Source organism: Ips typographus, linkage group LG11 (assembly GCF_016097725.1).
Source record: "Ips typographus isolate SLU linkage group LG11, UJ_Ityp_2.0, whole genome shotgun sequence".
NCBI lineage: Eukaryota > Metazoa > Arthropoda > Insecta > Coleoptera > Curculionidae > Ips > Ips typographus.
The window spans coordinates 1835257-1857042 of record NC_138432.1 but is presented as its reverse complement, the minus strand read 5'-3'; the positions used below and the strand labels follow the sequence as shown (position 1 = coordinate 1857042).

The 21786-nt window shown below is 35.7% G+C and overlaps 3 protein-coding genes across 3 annotated transcripts; 2 read left to right on the top strand and 1 right to left on the bottom strand.

Annotated features, from left to right (window-relative positions):
• The first annotated feature begins 1636 nt into the window (after positions 1-1636).
• On the top strand, positions 1637-8810 carry LOC145735627 (uncharacterized). The gene is made up of 2 exons (XM_081989617.1): positions 1637-2020; positions 7773-8810. The coding sequence occupies exon 2, from the start codon at positions 8043-8045 to the stop codon at positions 8808-8810; it is 768 nt and encodes a 255-aa protein (XP_081845743.1). The 5' UTR covers positions 1637-2020; positions 7773-8042.
• A 2271-nt stretch (positions 8811-11081) lies between these two features.
• LOC145735626 (uncharacterized) lies at positions 11082-20677 on the bottom strand. Its single transcript, XM_081989616.1, has 2 exons — positions 20221-20677; positions 11082-20088 (listed from the first exon to the last, which is right to left on the bottom strand). The coding sequence occupies exon 2, from the start codon at positions 16509-16511 to the stop codon at positions 11082-11084; it is 5430 nt and encodes a 1809-aa protein (XP_081845742.1). The 5' UTR covers positions 16512-20088; positions 20221-20677.
• On the top strand, positions 17061-17918 carry LOC145735624 (uncharacterized). The gene is made up of 4 exons (XM_081989615.1): positions 17061-17149; positions 17203-17382; positions 17444-17669; positions 17724-17918. Exons 1-4 carry the CDS (start codon positions 17061-17063, stop codon positions 17916-17918), a joined length of 690 nt encoding a protein of 229 aa, XP_081845741.1.
• Positions 20678-21786: the final 1109 nt, after the last annotated feature.

The window sequence follows — 21786 nt, the reverse complement described above, 5'->3', positions numbered from 1 at the left end:
GTTCAGAAAATGGGCAATTTGCCTAGATCAAGAGTCACTCCAAGTTTACCATTTATGATATGTGGAGTAGATTATGCAGGACCTTATACGATTAAAGATAGCAAGTTACGTAATAAAAAATTAATTAAGGCCTACATTTGTATTTTCATATGCTTTTTGACTAAGGCAGTCCACATTGAGGTGGTTAGTGACCTGTCAGCTGAAGGCTTCTTAAATGCATTCAAACGTTTTGTTTCTAGAAGAGGCTTATGCTCCGAAATTTACTCTGATAATGCTGGTAATTTGTTTCGGCCAATAGACAGTTATCCGAAATTGCTGACTTTTCTAAAGATCCGTTGTTTAGAAGTTTTTTACTTGATAATCATATAGAATGGCATTTCATACCACCGCGTTCTCCTCACTTTGGGGGTTTATGGGAATCCGCGGTAAGGTTACTTAAGCATCATCTAAAACGAATAATAACAGGCGTAAACTTAACTTTTGAGGAATTATATTCAATTACTACTCAAATAGAAGCTATTGTTAACTCACGACCTCTTATGAGGCTTACTGAGGATAAGGATGACTTAGAAATGCTAACACCTGGTCATTTTCTGGTTGGTCGAGCTCTAAGAAGTTTACCTGAAGTTACAGTCGATGAGTCGCGTCACACATTAGTGCCAAGATATAGGCACATGAAATTATTGATACAACACTTTTGGAAAGCTTGGTGCAGAGATTACCTACATTCGCTACAAGAAAGAACTAAATGGAGGCAAAATACTACTCATAACGTCTCAGAAGGTGACGTGGTGATTTTAAAGGAAGAAAACCTACCTCCCATGGTATGGAAGATGGGCATCGTAAGACGAACCTTTCCAGGAGAAGATGGCATAGTACGGGTGGTTGAAGTGAGCACCAGTGAAGGTACCTTTAGAAGAGCTGTACGGAAGATTTGCGTGTTGCCGTTACGAGGTGATGAAGGTGTAGACAATGAATAGTGTTGGTTGAAAGTGCGTCCTTTCAAGGGTGGCGGGATGTTTGGTCTGTGCTAACGCCAGTGCGACATTTGACGTTGACGTATGTCATTTTTTGATGTTCGAAAATTTACCGCGATTTGCAAGACGTTTTTGTTGTTACTAACCTAACATTTTTGGTAGAGTTAAAGTTGTGGGGCCTATAATTTTGAAAAGTGTTTTTGACATTTGTTTAAAAACAATTGAATATCAGTATGGAGTATGTTGCATGAAATATGTTAAGAATTGTTTGTAGAATCCAAAACATCCTATAAAAATAAGGTTCCAAGTGTTTTTGCAAAAAGTAAAGCCCACTTAATAGAACAAAATTTAGTTTAAGTATTAGTATTCACTGTAAAAATTGAAGGTGATTATAAATGATAAGTTTATGGAGGTTATTACATGACATATAGACTGACAACTGCCAGTACATAAATTGTAAATATTAAATAAAAAGTTGTAGCTTTAAGCCGGAACCCAAAACAAAAACGAAAAAGTTAATAAAATCATGTACCTAAAAACTATCACTTTTGTGATAATAGTTATCTGTCAATGCCAGGTTAACCATACTGCAGGTGCGAAAAAGGCAAAAAGATTTAATTTTAGTATTAGCCATAAAAAATTTTGGGGTAAGGGTAGGGCTCTCGTGGAAAACGCTATATTTTTCGTATTTTTAAAGATATGGATCTGAAACTTTCTGTATGTAGAGTGTGTAGTGTTGGCTCGAATCTGACGTTAACAGATGCCGGTTCTGTGACCTTGGGGGCGACCTTGAGCTGTCAAACATGACAAATTTCAATTTTTTTTTCGTTTTATTACCCAGAATCGTGAAGAGCATCATCAATAACCCCTATACCAAATTTGAGCACTTTAACTTCAATAGTTTTCCCTCTACGTCAAGTTAGATCTAGCAATTCCTATATGCAGAGTTCACGTAGAAAACGCGATAATTTCATCATTTTTTGAGACAAAATTTTGAAATTTGGTATATGGGCAGGGTAATTAAAGGGCTTGAATTTACCAAAGTCTGTTTTTCGCTATTTGATCTCCAAGGTGACCTTGAACTGTCAAATATATGTCAAAATAAACGTTTTATAAATTTTGCGTTAGGAAACGATGAAAAGCACTATAGATAATTCACATACCAAATTTGAACCGCCTACGTAGCCCTGATAGCTTTCTACGTCAATATTTTAGTGCGGCTCCTCCTGTGAACAAAGGATTTTGTAAAAAACGCCTTAACTTTAACAGTTTTTATAATAAAAACTCGAAATTTGGGATACCAACGTTCAGTCTGGATATCTCGAGTGTGCCGTAGGTGGCTTCTCGGAATTCAATATTTGACATGACCTTTGCTTGTCAAATAATCGTGATAATCTTAAAATTTATTAATTTTTTTCTCAAAACTGTAAACGGTACTCTCCAAAATCCCTATTTTGAATTTAGTGCTCCTAGGTTGTTCCGTTATTATTATAGGTTAAATTATTTTCATCTTAAAAACATTCCGAAAAAAAAATTATTTCAGAGAATGCCCCACGCAAATGGTGGAGCACCGCGGCTTCTTTTGACTCTATTGTTACAGTTCATAGACGCGACGCCACCTCGTAAATTGCGTCGATCGCCGAAATGTTTATTTTCTGGTTTTATTTATTTAATATAAAATATAAGGCATTAATACACTACTAGTTATCATCTGGTTATTTGATCCTATTGTTCCTTACAAAGAAGTGTATACATTAACTATTTACCTGAATTAAAAACTTGCTGATAAAAAAACTGTAGTTACGTATAAGGCTATAAATGCATATTTGAAATATAAAATTTTGTTACTTCTTATTAGATATAAATATAATCTGGCGTTGATAGAAATTCTATTTTCGACCTTGGACGTCACTTTCACCTGTCAAAAATACGTCAATTTTGACAGAACATGATTTTTTAATTTTTTATCGAAAAGTATCACCTTTGGCGATATCTGTGTCAAATTTCAGATTTTTAAGCTGATTGGTTACCTCTCAAAGTACATTTAAGTCAGGACTGAACTAGCCAAGTAGGGATCTCGTGAAAAACCGGATAATTTCCACAGTTTTCAACTTAAAATTTTTAAATTTGGTGTACGTCTAATGCCCGTATTTATAAACAATGCTTCGCTCGTTCTCAGACTTGAGTCGTACTCAAGTACAGTTTTTTGTTTTATAAACCTAACTTAACCTCTAAGACGTACTTCGGTCGTGCTTACATCGAGACTTGCTCAAGTTAGGTATTGACCTGACTTGAGCATTGCTTGGTTTCATTTTTGACGTTTCAAAATAAAACTGTCTAAAATTGAAAGTAGAGGGTTTAAAAACTCAAATCAAAACACAATAAAAAAATCAAAAAGTTTGTGGTTTATTTCGTCAACTTTTCAGGAAATAGATACTGGGTAAGTATAGTTACCACAAATTGTTCAAGTATAAACCATAGATCTTCAATATAATTAATAATTGCAGTATGGCACATGCTGATATAGAGGATACAGATGAATTTTTGGAATACATCAATGATGAAAATATGTTACAAAATTATAGACGGCCGAAAAGGTATATACGAGATGCAAAAAATCCTCTTCTAGTACTCAGAGACCACGAATTTCAACATCGATATAGGTTTTCAAAAGATTGTGTTCAACATATTATTTTACCTCTTATTGAAAGTGATTTGTTAAAAACAGATAATCGAGGTTTACCAATTTCGCCTATATTTCAACTCCTGCTCTTTCTGGGTTTCGTAGCAACAGGCAATTTCTAAGTAAGTATGTAATTTTGTAGTACATGTTAAATTTTCTTACATGGAATAAAATAATAATATATTAAGGCAAGTAAATAGTACATAAATAGAGATGTTATTGCTATTTAAGAACGACTTCTTGTTTTAGGTTGTCTCAGGAGACTTAAGAGGAATAAGCCAATCAACTGTAAGTGGGATAATTCAAAGAGTCAGTGAAAGCCTTGCTGAACAAACAAGATAATATTAGAAAATTTTATAAAATTTCAAGATTTCCTGGAGTTGGTGCATGCATTGATTGCACACACATACCACTTTCTAGTCCTGGTGGTGATAATGCAGAAGTCTTTCGAAACAGGAAAGGCTACTTTTCATTAAATGTTCAGGTTGGTTAACATTTTATATAATTATGAAAAATAAGTATACTTTCATGTGTATTCATTTAAAAATTAAAGGTAGCTGCTGGACCATCCATGGAGATACTTGACATTGTTGTGAGGCATCCAGGATCGACTCACGACTCTGTTATCTTTGACAGAAGCGCTTTACGAGTGCGATTTGAACAAAGGGAGCTACAAGGGTTTTTATTAGGTGATAACGGATATCCTTGTAGAAATAATTTATTAACTCCTGTTATTAATCCAGGTTTGTAATAATTTAAATTAAGTTATAAACATATAACTTAAATAGTACTTGAAAAATAAATTAATTGTAATTTTATATTAACATATACATTTTTGTAGGCAACCCAAATGAAGTAAATTACAATACTGCACACATCAGGGCACGAAACATTGTCGAACGTGTGTTTGGAGTTTGGAAAAGAAGATTCCCATGTTTAAGAAGAACATTAACCACTAAATTAGATACTTCTATAGCAATAATTTGTGCATGTGCTGTTTTATATAATATCGGATTATATCAAGATAACATTAATTTTGAAAATGAGTTATGTGAAGAGTTACCCAGGGATTTACCAGCAATTCGTAATGCTGAAAATAATGAATTGGGATTGATATTTAGACGTAACTTTATACATCAACATTTAAAAAAAAACATAATAACAAAAGTGTATCCCGTTTAAAATGATGCAGACATAATACATAATATTGGAAACTGTTGGAGATACAAAGTTGGTTAAATGGAAGTTACTAGAGAAGAACATTTTTGGAATAAGTCTTTGCTTGGTTTTCACCCTATATGAACGAAACGGTACTGATTTAAAATCTTTTAAACTCGGATTATTTTTAAAGCCAGTCTGCAACTTTTCATCCATTCAAGCAACATTTTATTTCTTACTTTTTCTGAAATCTTTATGGAATTACCTTTATCTCGGTCACCCTGTATATAAATTAGTGATATAATATAAACTAGAAATTAGGGATAATTATTATTTTTATAAGGTTCAAGCTGTAACTTGGCAAGCTCAGCCTCTGCTTTTGCCTTTTCCCTTTTGGCCTCTGCTTCTTCCCTTTCTGCTTGAATTTTTTGAAAAAGTTGTTGTTCGACTTTCATTTTTATTTGATGAAGTTCAGCTTGTTGTTCAATGGCGTCATTGAGCTTCCGCAGTCTTGCATTGGCTTCACTTTGAATTATAGCACATTTTCGGTTACGAAAGGGAGTTGTTGGCGCTTAAATTATGCACCGATATATTATTTGAAATATACTCTCATTTTTACATTTGCTACCTTTTTTTAATATAGGTGAAACATTTTCCTTAAGAACGAATGTATTATTGCAATTGCCACTTGAGTTCTCATCTTTATTCTTTTCTTGTGTAACAATGGCATCAACATCAACATCAATTTGTTCTGGTTGTGGAATAAAATGTTATAATTATTATTATAATAAGTTTAGGCAACAAACAATATTATCAAAGACCAAAACTGTAACCTACAGTAAAAAGCAAAAGACAAACTACCTTTAGTTTCCGTTTATTTTAAGTAGCTGTGCTATTCCAGGGGAAAGAAAGAATTACATCCGCATATGGGGCAGCCACATCAACTGCGTCCATAACTGGATCATTGGGGATGTCTAAAGGTGGGCCTCCTCTAGTTGCTAGTCGGTGAAATGTTTGTTCTGTGTTTTGTCTTCTTTTTCTACGATATAAAATTATATAGAGCAACCCACATAAACATTTCTATTGATCATCTTACTTCTGTTTTAAATTATTCCACAGTTTCTTAAGTTGGACAGCATTCCTGGGCACAGTTATTATAGATCCTTGGGAATTATACTCTATAGCAATTTCTGTCCATTCTTTTTGTACAGTTGCTGCGTCGGTTCGTTTGTCCTCCACTAATTTGTGTTTGTCTACTAAATTAGCCAACAAAAGCTTCTCTTTTTGGGTATAGGCTGTTATTTTAGCCATCAAAAAATTTCTTTATGATCCTATAGGCATATAGATGGTAAAGATATGTATAAAATTATTGTTGAATACGTACCTCAAGGGAAATAATAAATATTTAAAAAAGAAAACCACCAAACCAAATTCAAATAACTTAACGCGTAAAAACGAAAAAATAACTTCCGCGTTCCAGGTAAATTGCCAAACATTTTTGACATTGGCAATGAAGGTAACACGAAAGTTACTAGAAAATGAAGTTAAAAAATAAAAAATTACTAGCAAAACTATCTTTGGTTATGCTTTGCCGAGAATTACCGAAGTTTTGTTTATAAAACTTGTGTCGTACTCAAGACTCCAGACGTACTTCGCCAAGTTGTACTTGAGGATGAGATTGAGATTCGTTTATAAATACGGGCATAAACTAACCGAATTCCTCAAATCTGGCGTTGATAGAATTTCTATTTTCTACCTTGGACGTCACCTTCACCTGTCAAAAATACGTCAATTTTGACAGAACATCATTTTTTCATTTTTTATCGAAAAGTATCACCTTTGGCGATATCTGTGTCAAATTTCAGATTTTTAAGCTGATTGGTTACCTCTCAAAGTACATTCAAGTCAGGACTGAACTAGCCAAGTAGGGATCTCGTGGACAACCGGATAATTTCCACAGTTTTCAACTTAAAATTTTTAAATTTGGTGTACGTCTAAACTAACCGAATTCCTCAAATCTGGCGTTGATAGAATTACTATTTTCGACCTTGGACGCCACCTTCACCTGTCAAAAATACGTCAATTTTGACAGAACATGATTTTTTCATTTTTTATCGAAAAGTATCACCTTTGGCGATATCTGTGTCAAATTTCAGATTTTTAAGCTGATTGGTTATTTCTCAAAGTACATTTAAGTCAGGACTGAACTAGCCAAGTAGGGATCTCGTGGAAAACCGGATAATTTCCACAGTTTTCAACTTAAAATTTTTAAATTTGGTGTACGTCTAAACTAACCGAATTCCTCAAATCTGACGTTGATAGAATTTCTATTTTCGACCTTGGACGTCACCTTCACCTGTCAAAAATACGTCAATTTTGACAGAACATGATTTTTTCATTTTTTTAATATTGTATTCTGTAAACTTCGAATTTGAATGCTCGCTGACTGGGCTGAACTCTGGCTCACACCGTCGCAGAGGCGATACCCGACAAAGATAAAACTATGTCTGGGCCTACTATAGGTGCGGTTAGGTCGAATTGCACGCCTACTATTCTGTTACAACGTACTGCGTATTAGTATGCTGTAATATGTAAAAAATAAAATATTATATGTCATCATTTTAAGTTTTGTTTTGCTAAGTCTTCTAAAGAAATCTTGTAAGTATTTGTCTTGAAATGGCAAATCTTCAATATAATAAATAGGGAGTTATTTTTATACGCGGCTTTTGGCGGATTTTTTTTTTACGTCTCCACCACTGAACCTCTATGGCGGTGTTCTTTTGAATAATATATGAAGATTTCGTTAAAATACGTTAGTCTAGTTTAGACTTTTTACTGATGCGTTGCGTTTTACTGCTGTTGTTGAGTATTGTGTTTGTTTTTGTGCCACTTTTACCAAAATTTTTTTTTTTAAATGAATCCTGTTGATTTGTTTAACGGCGGCGAAAGGCTAGACATTTTTACTTTAGGGGTTTATCTCGGGACTGACTGGAATGAGGAGGAAAAACGGGCTGCTAATCACCAAGGAGTTCGGCTGGTTCAGCATTTGGGCGTAATTCCGGCAAGGGGCGAAGTCGTAACGTGTCCAGTTGTGAATTGTGGTCGAGAAATTGAAAGACTCGACTGACAGAGGAAGGAAATTAGGGTGGAATTTTCGATGTCCTGCCAAACATAGGCTTGAACCTACAAAAAACACGTTTCTGGAAAGTGCACGATTGTCGGAGATGGGCGCCGACAAGATAGTGAAACTTGTTTATTGTTGGTTGACGGGGCAACCAGTCGTAGCGGCCGTGGAAAACGTCCATGTTTCCAGAGACACTGCAGTAGCGTGGTACCAGTACTGCAGAGATGTGGCCAGAAAAGTTGCGTGGCATGATTTTCGTCAGTTAGGGGGCGATCAAGATATTGTGGAGGTGGATGAGACTCACCTCTTCAAGTCGAAATACAACGTTGGACGGGCAACAATGTGGAACCACCACTGGGTCTTCGGTAGAATCTCTAGGACCACCAAAATAAGGTTTGCGGTTTTGGTGGAAAATCGTACTCGAGATACTCTTATTCCGATAATGCAAGACTTCATTGATGTGAATAGCTTCATATGTTCCGACGAATGGAGGGCATATCGGATTTGTGGTGAAGCTTTTTCTGGACATGGGACAGTAAACCATTCGGTGGAGTTCGTCAGACCAACAAGACCATTGGATCCCATTTGGGTGGCCGAAGGGCGGTTCAGTGATGAATGCTTGGATGATTTCACCGGACCAGCACCAGGTCCTAATTTAGTACCCCTTCGATACCACCCGCAGAATATCGAAAGGGCATGGAGAGGGCTAAAAAACGACTTGGGAGTCTGCACGAGTATCATCTATGCAGACGCTTACATTGGAGAGTGGATGTATCGTCAGAACATTTTGGGGGACATTCAATCGGTGACGGGTCGATTTATGAGGTTTTGTCAGGATATAAAAAGGGCGTATCCTGGGGTGCGTTGATAATCATTACCGGACGATCGCCCGACACGTCCGGCAACTTTTTAACTCGTTTATGAACGTACCCGGTAAAACTTATTAGCGTTCGAAATACGCACAAACAGAGACATTTACAAGATAGACTGGTCTGTTTACATTTTAGCGTTTCGCCATCATGAGCTCACAGTCTAAACGCGACTTCCCACAGTTTGCACCCCACCACAATTTACTAGGCGCTTATGCCAACTCCTCAATTTTTAGTTGATTTCCATGCAGTGCCCACGAAATGTATAGTTGAAACAAGGGTTAACGGCTTCCAATTTATTTTATTTCTCACACCAGTTGCATTGAGAGAAATGACAAGGATAAATTTTAGTTATCGAACACAACTTAGCAATAATAGAATTTAATAAAACATGGCTACTATAATCATTTATAATAATTATATTGTAAACGTGGCAACGCCGCACAACAGTTTCCAGTTATTCGAGCATGCGTCACCTCTTCTCTGGCCAATCAAAAATCGTATTTGCCCACTATTTGGCGTAGTACCGTTCGTAGTAAACTGACGCCATATTTGTTTTGTTTTGTTGCCGTTCTTTTGTGCTGTTTGGTCTCGTGTTTATCTTTTGTTTCTTACCTGTTTTCAAGTGATTAGTTCATTATTATTAATCATTATGGTGAATCAGTGTTTTGTGTGCCGAAAAACTAAGTTTGTGAATCAAAGAATTAATGTTTCACAGGTAAGTGGAAAATAACCTTTAGGGTAAAAACACACGGAGCGGTTTGTGTCGATTCGGCCACCGAGTCGGCCGCCGAAGTTGCGCTTGCTTTATGTCGTTTCTGTTGAATGAAACAGACGGTGCTTTTTGGAGCGGCACGCAGTCGCGGTGGCCGCGCGTACCCTGCCGAACACCATGCGCCGCGAACGGTTTTACGATTCTGGTCGGCATGTCATTACATGTTTGCTAATAGATTGAAACAGACGTAGGGCGGTTTTGTCGCGTTTTTTTTATTTTCTCGTACTTCAGTGTTGCCAGTGAAATATTTAATAATGGAAAACTTGGACATTGAAAAATTAATTAATGAAATTCACCTTAGACAAGCAATTTGGGATATGCGTTCAGAAGATTATTCCAATAAGATTAAAAAAACGAGTTCTTGGGAAGAGGTAACCGACGCTTTCATGGGTGAAGTGAAAAAAATCCTTTATTTTTTCTCTCATTGATTATAGGATGAATCCAATATTTGCGTTTCTTTTTTTTTATTCTCTTGTATAACAAGCATGAAGTTGTTAAAAAAAACAAATCATCATCACTTTCATCAGAAGAAGCCATATGTAATGCTTTCAACGTCGTGTTCAATTTACAACTAGACAACATTGATATTTTGAATTAATAAAATCGCCCGTCAGCACTTGTAGTGACGCCCCGTGTGTTTTAAGCCGCTTTTCCGCCGAGCGGTGGCCGACTCGGCACAAACCGCTCCGTGTGTTTTTACCCTAAAATAACACATGCTTGTCGGTCAGTGGCGGAGCTACAAGACAAAGTACCAATAAAATAGGGCAGCTAAAAACTTTTTAATAAATTTTGTGGAGATCTACTTTGTGTTTTAGCTTTCACTAACAATAATATGCCTATTTTTTTTGAAAATTTTTGATATTTTGATCTAAATAAACCAGTAATCAAAGCAATGCATGTCATAACTACTTTATTGTTACTTTCCAGAAAATATTGTTTAATTATCATTATGTAGATCTTATGTGCGAAAAATGTAAATCAAGCTAGAGAAGGTTTTATTTTTAAGTTAACAATTTTAGGTATTACTCTATTTCACCATATAATAAAAAAATTATGATTAGGATTAGGCAAAGGTTTTTGAAAGCTAAGTAACTAACACTAACATCAATATTTTAGATTCCCTGCCAATGTGGAGAAACGAAATGTTTGGTTTGCTGCATTGGCAATTGACCCAGAAGCCACATTGCCAAAAGTTTCTTTGGTGTGTTCATCCCATTTTCAGCCATCTGATTACCATTATAAATTAGATGGCAGAAAATACCTCAACAGGGATGCTATACCAAAGATGGTTGAATTTCCTGTGTCATCTAGGTAATTTTTTTACTTTTATTTACATTAAAAGCTTCCTGTAATTAAAATATTTCTAATATTTTAGCTCAAGCCCTAATGCTCAAGGTGTTTGTTATGGATCGCGCGGCGACGTTGCCCGTTCGTTTTCGGGTTTCGAACGATAATAATTGGTTCTGCGTCGTCCGCTCGCACCGCCAGTATTTCGTTACTGCGTAGCACGTTCAGGGTCGTCTGGGATTAACCAGTGGCGGCTCGTCAATAAGGTAATTTTAACATCCTCCCCCGCCGAATTGATTTCCAGAGGAAACAACATAGGAACAGGACGTTTTAGGAGTGTACCATCACTAGTCCGAATCTGGCAAGCTCTTATACGTCCATCTCGTCCAGGATACACGTCTGTAATCCGCACCAACTTCCATTGTTGACGTGATAATCCTTTCTCATATAATAGGACAACATCTCCAACAGAATATTTTCTTTCTGAAACAGGTTTTCCAACATAATGTGCTGATCTTAACTGCTGAAGATAATCCGTAGACCATATTTTCCAAAATCTTTTCAACAAATTCTCCCTTTTTTGCCAAAGATGCAAAATCGTATTGGCACTAGCAGCCTTTTTATCAATATCTATGCCTAAAGAAGAATTATTACAACTCAGTAAAAAATGTCCAGGTGTCAAAATTATGTTCTCTGGATCGTTATCGATGTATGTCAAAGGTCGTGAATTAACTGTTGCTTCTACTTCTATTAAAATGGTTTGTAGTACATCATATGACACAGAAGATTTTCCTAGAGAGGCTTTGAGAGCCATCTTCACCGTTTTCACCATTCTTTCCCAAAATCCGCCCCACCATGCGGCTCGTTCGACAATGAATTTCCATTTTATATTTAATCGTGACGTCATATCTTGTATTTCTTTCTGGTTTAAGAACTGCAAAAGTGTAGTTATTTCTAATGATGCTCTTTTGAAAGTTTTTGCGTTGTCAGAATATATGACATCGGGAACTCCTCTTCGAGCAATAAAGCGTCTGATTGCTAGAATGCATGATTCCACGGATAAATCTGGTACAAGCTCCAAGTGGACTGCTCTTACAACTGCACAAGTTAATAACATTACATACACCTTGACCTTTGTATTGCCCGTTGTTACATAGAGAGGTCCAGCAAAGTCAATTCCGGTACATTTGAAGGGATTGGCTGACGTGAGTCTATCACTCGGTAATGGTGCAAAAGGTACTGCTGTTGCTTTCTGCTTTAATCTCTTACACATTACACACTTTGATAAGATGGATTTAATTCTTTGACGTCCTTTTATCATCCAATATTCTTTTCGTATTTCGGCCAACGTTGCATTGACTCCTCCATGTGCTACATTGAAATGACAATTCCAAATAAGTAAATCTCCAATATGGGATTTAGCAGGTAAAAGAACTGGATGTATCATTTTATAGGGCAATTCTGCCTCTTGTAGTCGTCCTCCAATTCGTAAAATTCCATTTTCATCCAATTTAGGGTTCAGCGTTAAGATGGTCGAGTTATTACTAATATGGTTGTCTTTTTTCAGAGATTCTATTTCCGTTCCAAATGCAGAGTATTGTACGTATTTAATCCAATAGTTTTCTGCTAATTGTAATTCATCTGCAGTTAATGATCTCAGTAGTCTTTCAGGTTTTTTCCTTTTCAAATTCCTAGTAAAACGAATAACGTAAGCTGTAACTCTTAAAACTCTTATCCACTTGCCAAAATTTTCAACGATAAATAATGGATTTATTTTAATGCATTGTGGTTCACGAACGTTCAGAAATGATGATGTAACAGAATCAGAAAAAGCACTATCATCATTTGAAGACTGATCTTCTTGAGGCCAACTGGAATTATTTTGAGACAGCCAGGAAGGACCAAACCTCCAGGCATCGGATTCCAAAAGAACTGAAGCTTTGATTCCTCTCGTTAAAAAATCTGCGGGATTCTCCGATCCGGGGCAATATTTCCAGTCACCTTTCGTCAGGTTTTGAATTTCCTGTACTCTGTTGCAAATGTAAGGTTTCCATTTTGATGGCTTTCCACGAATCCAACATAGTGTGATTTTTGAATCTGTCCATAAATATGTCTTTGATATCTTTATAGTCAAATTTTTCATTATGTAATCTTGTAGTCTTGCAGCACAAAGAGCTGCTGTCAGCTCCAATCTAGGAATCGATAACGATGTTTTTCCTTTATTAGTCAAGGGAGCCACTCTATTTTTCGAAATTAAATAATGGGTTTTGTTCGATGATACGATCTTTAAAAACGCGACCACTCCATATGCCTGAGGGCTGGCATCCGCGAAAATGTGTAATTGTACGTTTTCTTCTTTTTCTGCTTCATATTTTCCGGCTACACATCTTGTTAGTGCAAAGTTTTGAAGATCTGATAATTCTAATTTCCATTTTGACCAAGCAGAATGTAATTCAGTTGGTAGCGGAGTATCCCAATCTAATTTCTCCTTCCAGATTTGTTGTATCAATATTTTTGCTTTTATTACAAACGGTCCTAAAAATCCAAGGGGATCATATATTTTTGAAATTGAACTTAAAACGTTTCGTTTAGTGGCAGGGCCTTCGATGGTAGACGTTAATGCTGATTGCAAATCTATCATTAGTTCATCGTTAAGTAAACACCACTTGATTCCCAAAATCTTTTTCATACTGTTTCCAATACCATCTCTGAATAACTTCTGAACTATCTTATTGTTTGTATTCCATTTTCTCAAGTTCATGCTAGCTCTAGACATAATTTCTTTAGATGTTTCATAAATCTTTAAAGCTTCATCTTCTGTATCGCAAGAAACCAGCAGATCATCCACGTAAAATGATTTGTGCAATAAGTTACTAATGTCTTGTAAGTCTTGTGGTTGAGACTCTAAATGTTTCCTTATTGTTGCCGCTAGTAAAAATGGGCTACACGTTACTCCAAAACTTACTCTTGTCATTCGATATTCGACAATCTCAGGTAAAATATTGCTAGTATTTAACGGTTTCGAATACCAGAAAAATCTATGAAAATCTCGTTCCTCTTCTCGTAAAGCTATTTGTAAAAAAGCTTTCTCAATGTCGGATGTGATACCAATTTTTCCAATCCTAAAGTTCAGTAAAACACGTAGTAATTCAGGAACTAAATTTTCTCCAGATTCAAGTACGTCATTTAAAGATGGTAAGTTTTTTGCATGAGCACTGGCATCAAAAACTATCCTTACTTTTGTGCTATCTCTTTCGTGTTTGTATACTGCTCTGTGAGGCATATAGTAAGCTCGTTTTATCCGTTGTAATGGAGACAGTTCGGCACAACCATTTTTGAAGTACTCTTGCATAACTTTATCGTATTCCAGCAATTTTAAGTCGTTGGATAGTTTGGTTACTAATGATTTAAATCTTGAAAGGGCACCATCATAATTTGAATCCAAATTTAAGCTCGATTTAGACCAAGGCAGACAAACTTCGTAACGTTCACCGTTAAATGTTATTTTCTTCTCCATAAATTGTGATGTTACTGTTTTTGTCTTCTCTGTGTCTTCTTTTATCCCTATTGACTCCAAGTCCCAAAATTTCTGCAAGCTGAATTCCTCGTTATGTTCTTGAACATGTAAAACGTTGACATTGTTGCAAGCTTGCAAATTAACTGAAAAACTTGAGTTGTAACTTGAGCCATGTAATGTCCAACCAATTTTTGTGTTCACTGCCGTTAAAGTTTCACTTAATTTCTTTGTTTCACCAGTCACTAATTTCCAATAATTGTCCGCACCAATTAATAAAGTTATTCCGTCAAAGTCGTGATTTCTACAGTCCATATCTGCTAAGTAGAAGTTCTTTGCAAAGTCAGTGATCACTGGATCACTAATTGCCGGTGGCTGAAACGAATCAAAACATATTTCTGGCACTTCAACTGCAGTTATTTCCGTTTCTTCGTTAGAAGATATTCCTTTTATTTTTAATGTCACTCGTCTACAATCTCTTGCTGGGGAAGCACTGGTAGTTCCAAACGTCATTATAGAGATTCGATAGTTGTCTATTACTTGCAAGTTCATTTCTCTAGATACACTTTCTTTAATAAAAGTTGTTTGACTACCACCGTCAAAAATTAATTTTATTTTTGCTTTGTTAGAGTCACAATTTGTGATTATAGCTGTAGCAGTTTGTAAATAGACAGTGTTTACGTTTTCATTAGTAAAAAGACTGGACGAATTTGACATTGTCGTTTGATCGGCAACTTCTTCATTTTTATTTTCATTTATAGGAAGTGTCCTTGGTTTATCTGATCTTCTAAGATATGTAGGATCGCACATTGACGTCGCATGTCGTTTCTTGCACACAGAACATTTTAAATTTGCTGTCCTACAATTTCTTGATGAATGATTAGCTTTTGTGCATCGAAAGCATCGATTTTTGTTTTTCAATATCGCCTTTCTTTCATTCAAGGTCATCGTTGATTTGCAATTGGCTGATTCATGATTTCCCGAACAAAACACGCATTTTTCTTGAGTTCCAGAAAAGAGCTCAGCTGTGGTAAAATGTCTTTCACTTGATGACTGATATTGTTTATCGCCATATCTTTTACCAGCCGTAAATCCACTTTTAAATTTGTCATTTTCGGAATAAACATGCTGTGCTTGTTCTACAGAATCTACTTCTACTTTTAAAAAGGCGAGAAGTTTGGCAATCTGTTCTTCGTAAGACATTCCAGAACTTTCTGAACCATCTTCCAAATGATCATTGATAACTAAGTTAGAATTTACTCGAGAATTTACTCGTTCTTTGAATAAAACTTGTTTATTAAACTCGATACGTAATGAAAAGGGTATGGCCTTTAAAATTACGGATTTTAACATCATTCCATACTGATTTGGCTTAATTCCTAATGTTTGAAACGACCTTGTAATTGTCGTTGTAGTATTATACAGTTTTCTAAGCCCAGCAATATCCCCTTTATTTTTTACCGGTTGTAGAGCTAACAACTTTTGAATATAAGCATCTATTAGTTTTTCCGGATTGCCAAACTCTTGTTGCAATAGATCAATAGCGTCCTGATAGCATGCTTTTCCTGGGGCTAATCCTTGAACAGTATAAGCTGCTTTCCCCGTTAAAAGCGTTTTTAAATAAGTAAACTTGGCGTTATCATCAACTTCATCATTATTATGAATTGCTGCATTATACTGTTCCCAAAACAATGCCCATTGTTGAGGATCACCATTGAATTTTAAAAGCTCTAACTTTGGTAACCTTACCGAGGTCTTCTTGGTGTTTATTTGGTTATTTTCATCACTTCTGTCCGAGTTTCCACTTTCAAACTGTTGTCCATTACCATGCACAGCCTGACGTTTCCTTATGGCTACTTCCAGTTCTGCTATGATTCGTATTGCTTGATCTTCATAGTCTAGCACAGATGTAAATTCAACACTTAATGTTTTTTCATCACAATCGGTAAGAGTTTCTCTGTATTGTTCGTTAGCACTATTTAATTTGCCTTTAGCTTCTTTAACACGGGTCAAACACACTTGTAATTTGTCCTCGTCTAATGGAAAGTCACTTAAAACTTCTTCAGCGTTATTTATAAGTTTGGTTAGTTGTGCTCTGCACGCCGTTCTATATGCTTTTTCCATTTTTTCAAGTCTACAGACCGATTTTCTTTACGTTACGACAGTATTTTGATTTTAAAAACTCGACACACACGTTAACGTTTATAAAACGATTACAGGCACAGTCCGATAATTTGAGTTCTTGTCTATAGATTCCCTGGTTTCGGCACCAAAATGTGAATTGTTTCGCTAAATGACACACACGCCCGATTCGTAATAAATCTATATTAAAGAACTTAACATAAACATTAAAATATAGTGGCAAACTTTATAAATGTTATGGATCGCGCGGCGACGTTGCCCGTTCGTTTTCGGGTTTCGAACGATAATAATTGGTTCTGCGTCGTCCGCTCGCACCGCCAGTATTTCGTTACTGCGTAGCACGTTCAGGGTCGTCTGGGATTAACCAGTGGCGGCTCGTCAATAAGGTAATTTTAACAGTGTTCAAAGTGAAGATGAAAACTCAGATTCTTTAAGTGGAATTGAAAGGTATGTTTTTTTTAGTTATCGATTTTTTTTTGCCTATAAATGACTTGTTTTATTATTCAGAAAAAGTTTTGTTTTGTGATAGGTATGTTTAAACCAAATATTTTTTATTGCAGTCTTCCAAAGGATGAAGAAGTAGATGAAGAGATAAATGTATCTTCAGAGGTGGTTCGATGGTAAACTTAGCCTTTTTTATATTTATAATTGTTATTTAATATTATTCTTTTAGTTTGTCTGTCGATCCTAGAGGATCTTATGGGTTATTAGAATCTCAACCTGGACCGTCTAATATCCAATTTTTCAAACAGCCAGCATCCTCATCTTCGACTTATACGGCCTCCTCAACAAATATACAATTAAGGAGCAAAAGGGAAAAGCATTTAAAAATGAAAAAAGCTTCTTTAAAAAGGTTTGTTCTTCCTTTCTGTTTAAGGTAAATCAATTATACCTGATGTGATAATTTTTTTTAGAAAGAGGTATCCAGGTGATTTATCATCAGATGATTTTGATACACCCACTAAGCGCAAAAGAAATTTTGCAACTATAAAGGGTGCTTTGAAACGAAAAAATTTTAAAATTAAATCCCTTCAAAGCCATGTAAGATTTTTGAAACGAAAAATATTTAATCTGAAGGGACTGCTGGATTATTTTAAGCAGAAGTCTTATTTATCTGAGCATTCAGCATCCATTGTAAAGGTGTGTATTTACATCAAAAACACAGCATGTAAATTATTTGATTATTTTTTTTAGGCATCACTTGAAGGACCGGCTCGATTAATATTTGATCGAATGTTGAAAGGTCCGTCCACACAAAAATATGGTCCAGAATTGAAAGCATTTGCTTTAAGTTTATCATTCTTTTCCCCAAGAGCCTATGATTTTGTGAGGCATTCAATAAGTCTCTTCCACACAGAAGAACAATATCTAGATGGTATACGTCGATAGATGGGAGCCCTGGGTTCACTAAAGAATCTCTAGAAGCACTGAAATCAAAGGTTTCAGAGAATAAACACATTTTGTGTAATTTAGTGATGGACGAAATGTCAATTCGAAGGAGAATTGAGTGGGATGGTTCTCGCTTCGAGCGATCCAAGTAACTTAAAACCTTTTTTTAAACATCCCAAAACTGATAATAATGTTTATGTATTTTATGATATTTGCCACATGATAAAACTAGTGCGTAACTGTTTTGGAGCCATGAAGCAATTAGAAAATTCTTCAAATGAAATAATTAAGTGGGAATTCATTTCGAATCTTGTTCAACTACAGAATATTGAAGGGCTTCATGCTGCAACAAAGCTACGTAACAGGCATCTACAGTGGTCTAGGGAAGTAATGAAAGTACGGTTAGCTGTTCAAACTGTAAGCAAAAGTTTTGCGGATGCACTAACTTTTCTCAGAGAAGATATGAACCATCCTAACTTTGTAGGATCAAAGCCTACATCTGATTTTCTTCTAAACTTTAATAATTTATTTGATATTTTTAATTCTAGAGGTAAATGGGCAAAATATATATATAAAAAACGTTTATCGAAAGAAAATGTAGGCCACATTTTTGCCTATTTTCAGGAAATGAAAAATTATATTTTGGGGTTAAAGTTGCAGGGCCGTTTAATAACGGAAACTCGTAGAAAAACCGGATTTGTAGGATTTTTAGTGGCTATTGAATCACTTAAATCTCTGTATCAGGAAACAGTAGAAGAAGCTTCAGTTTTAAAATATATAGCTACATATAGATTATCTCAAGACCATTTAGAACTATTTTTTGGTGCAATAAGAAGTAAGGGAGGTTTTAATAATAATGCTACTGCTCGGCAGTTTCAGGCAGCATATAAGCGCTTACTGGTCAAACTTGAATTGTCTGGATCAAGTTCTGCAAATATTTCTGATTTGGAAAATATCACTATATTAAACTGTAGTGGTATTACCAAGTCAGAGGAAGGTGAAAACTTGGAAGCTACTGAGGCTTTCATTGAATTAGAGAGCAAAATAAATGAAGATATTAATAAGTACAAGTATTTAAATTCTCAAACTTGGGATTTAACACTATATGCTGAAGATATAGTGGGATATATTTCAGGATTTATTATAAGAAAACTTAAAAACTGTGTATCCTGCCCAAAATGCTTAACTTTGTTGGAAAGTGATATATCAACAAGTCATTTGCAAAAGAGAAAGACTTATGGGAAGTTGGTGAAAGCTTCTGACCTTGTAATAAGTATTTGTAAGTCCGGTGAGAAATTTTTCAGATTTTTTTTAAAAACCGAAAATATATTTAATAAAAAGATTGATAATTTAATTCAATTGCTAACAACCCATACTATGACAAACATGAGTCACTCAATTTTGACCGATAATTTTGATGATCATTTTTATGATGGTGATGTTATGAATGGCCATGCATCATTATTAAGTAAATTAATATTAAAACATTATTTCAAACTTCGTCTGCACCATGAAACTAATAAAAGACTAGATCAATCTAAGCCAAGAGTTAGAAGTGTTAACACAAAAACCATTTTGTTTAGAAATGAATAATAAAATTATCGAAAAACAAATAGTTTGTATTTGAAAAAAGTTGATCTTGACTAGACTTGATTTTTTTTCAAAAATTCGTAATTTGAAAGATATGTAAGTGGTACACGTAAAAAAAACTCAACTGGTAAATTTAAGTCCACATTATGTCTTTTTTTAGGTTTTTTTTTACATTATTAACAAATTGACAATCTTGGTAACATGATAACACCTTTTTTTATCCAGGTACTATTATTACCTATCCAACATTATTAACAACGTATTTTACGGCTGTTTTTTTTTTTCATAAAACATAGCATTGGTCGTAGTAAACATTAGATGCGCAACTCTGGAGTAAACAGATGTACTAAGGTGGTTTTTTATTCTGCACGGGGGAAAAAAACCTTGATCAAAAAACCCAGTTCTGGTTCAGAGGTGACAGGTTGCTCCGTTTTTTATTCTCGAAGGGGAAAAAAACTTAATCAAAACCCAGTGTTGATGTCAAAAAATGAAGTTAGTTGCTCGGTTTTTTATTCTTGAAGGGGGAAAAAACTTAATCAAAACCCAAAGAAGTTGAATGATGTAAAAACTGCATGTTTATCTGTAATAAAAAGCATGAGTAGAAATAGGATATTCTGAAGGGGTGTATATGTAATTGGGGGGGCGGCAGATAAATTAAAGTCAAAAGATAAAATGAAAGGCAAGTCAAAAGGGGCTAAACTGTATATCTTACCTGAAGGAGACCAAATGGACACGAAAGGGACGTCACACAACAAAAAACCGCGGTGGACACTCACAAGTTCGACATTTAACGGATTAAAATGGGGGGCGACTTTCCCTTTGTCCCTGTGGAGGTGTGACCGTGCAGGGCAACATGGCTTGGGTGCAGCAGGACATGGAGGGGAAATGGCTTCCAACCCACGCCAAGGGCAGGTTGCAGGAAGCGGAAGTCTAGGGGGCAGCAACATATTGCCAAACTCGAAAAAACCAAAAAACCAAATCCCCCAGAGAACTGAAAAGGTCAAAACCCCCAGAGCCGGACATGACAGACAGCTGACAGCAGACAATACATGTGTGATCGGTCCACTCATCAAAACAATACAGTGTAAACAAATAAAGTTAGGTTAAATTAGTACTTAACACTAATTATCCGACGGCCTAATTATAGGTTTTACAAATAATGCAATGGTTAGTCGACAAATGAAAGCAAAAAGCAAAAAAAAAACGAGACGAGATAGCGACGAGTGCGGACGCTATTGTGGTCGCTCTCTAATAATTGCCGTTTTCGCATAGTTTACTTAAACGTTTTTCATCTAAAATACTGTGATGAGTGTCAATAGTGTTGGGGACAAAAATCCCCCCGATAAGCGGCCTAAACGAAGAAGTAATTCCTCCGGAAATATCAATGTAAGCCAAGCTGAAATTAATAAAATTATTGGATTCAACAAAGAAACCAGTTCAAAGTATGCAAAAGCATATTTTGATAAACCCAAGGAAAAGAATTTAACCGATAAAGATAAAACTAATGATTTACCTGGACGTTCCAAAGATAGTGGACAACCCGAGGAGAATTTTAGCACGTCGAACGCTAATGAAATATTTAAGGCCGGAAAACTTTTACCGCGAACACCTCCAAACAACAGTCTAGAAAGTAAGTTAAATATGTGTAATGATTCTTTAGATCAAAGTAAGAAAGTCTCTGGTGATCCTAATGGAATTTCCCAACTAAACAAGAGGCCTAGATCTGGTTCCAGTCCCGCCTCACTGGAGAAAAATAGAGCAAAGAGGTCTAATAATAATCAGAGCATCCAACTTATTTCAAACGCTTCTCAAATAAGTTACTCTCTACCAACCGAGCAAATTTTAGATGAGGTATTGAAGGCACTAGAAACCCTTCAAAAAACAACTGAAATAATGCCTCGAGATGTAGTTCATCCTGTTCAATCTGCACTTTTCACTATTCATAAGCAAGTAACTACTTTGGCTTTTAGAATTGGACAAACTGAGAAGATTAATGTGGAACTGAAGCACAAACTAACATCAACGAGTACTTATTCACCGGATAGGAATCTTAGTCCGGAACCTACGTTTGTGCTACCATCCCTATCTAGTAAAAGGCCTGCATTTAGTGATGTATTAAAATCAACAGGATATACCCCAGCTACAAACAACCCAACATTGAAACCAGATATTCCAGAATGGAAAACGCCTCCTCCAAAAACAAAGCATGAAAGTCTAATTAAAATCAACAATCAAACTGACTCCAGGATAGTTCTACAAGAAATAAAAAAATGTGTCA

What these genes read in the sequence shown, in the direction of transcription:
- LOC145735624 (XM_081989615.1), top strand. Translation starts at nt 17,061, where the DNA reads ATGTTTAAACCAAATATTTTTTATTGCAGTCTTCCAAAGGATGAAGAA. An exon ending in AAAAAAGCTTCTTTAAAAAG is followed by an intron (nt 17,383 to 17,443) that starts GTTTGTTCTTCC and finishes AATTTTTTTTAG; the next exon opens with AAAGAGGTATCCAGGTGATT. An exon ending in ATTCAGCATCCATTGTAAAG is followed by an intron (nt 17,670 to 17,723) that starts GTGTGTATTTAC and finishes TATTTTTTTTAG; the next exon opens with GCATCACTTGAAGGACCGGC.
- LOC145735626 (XM_081989616.1), bottom strand. Translation starts at nt 16,511, where the DNA reads ATGGAAAAAGCATATAGAACGGCGTGCAGAGCACAACTAACCAAACTT.
- LOC145735627 (XM_081989617.1), top strand. Translation starts at nt 8,043, where the DNA reads ATGGGCGCCGACAAGATAGTGAAACTTGTTTATTGTTGGTTGACGGGG.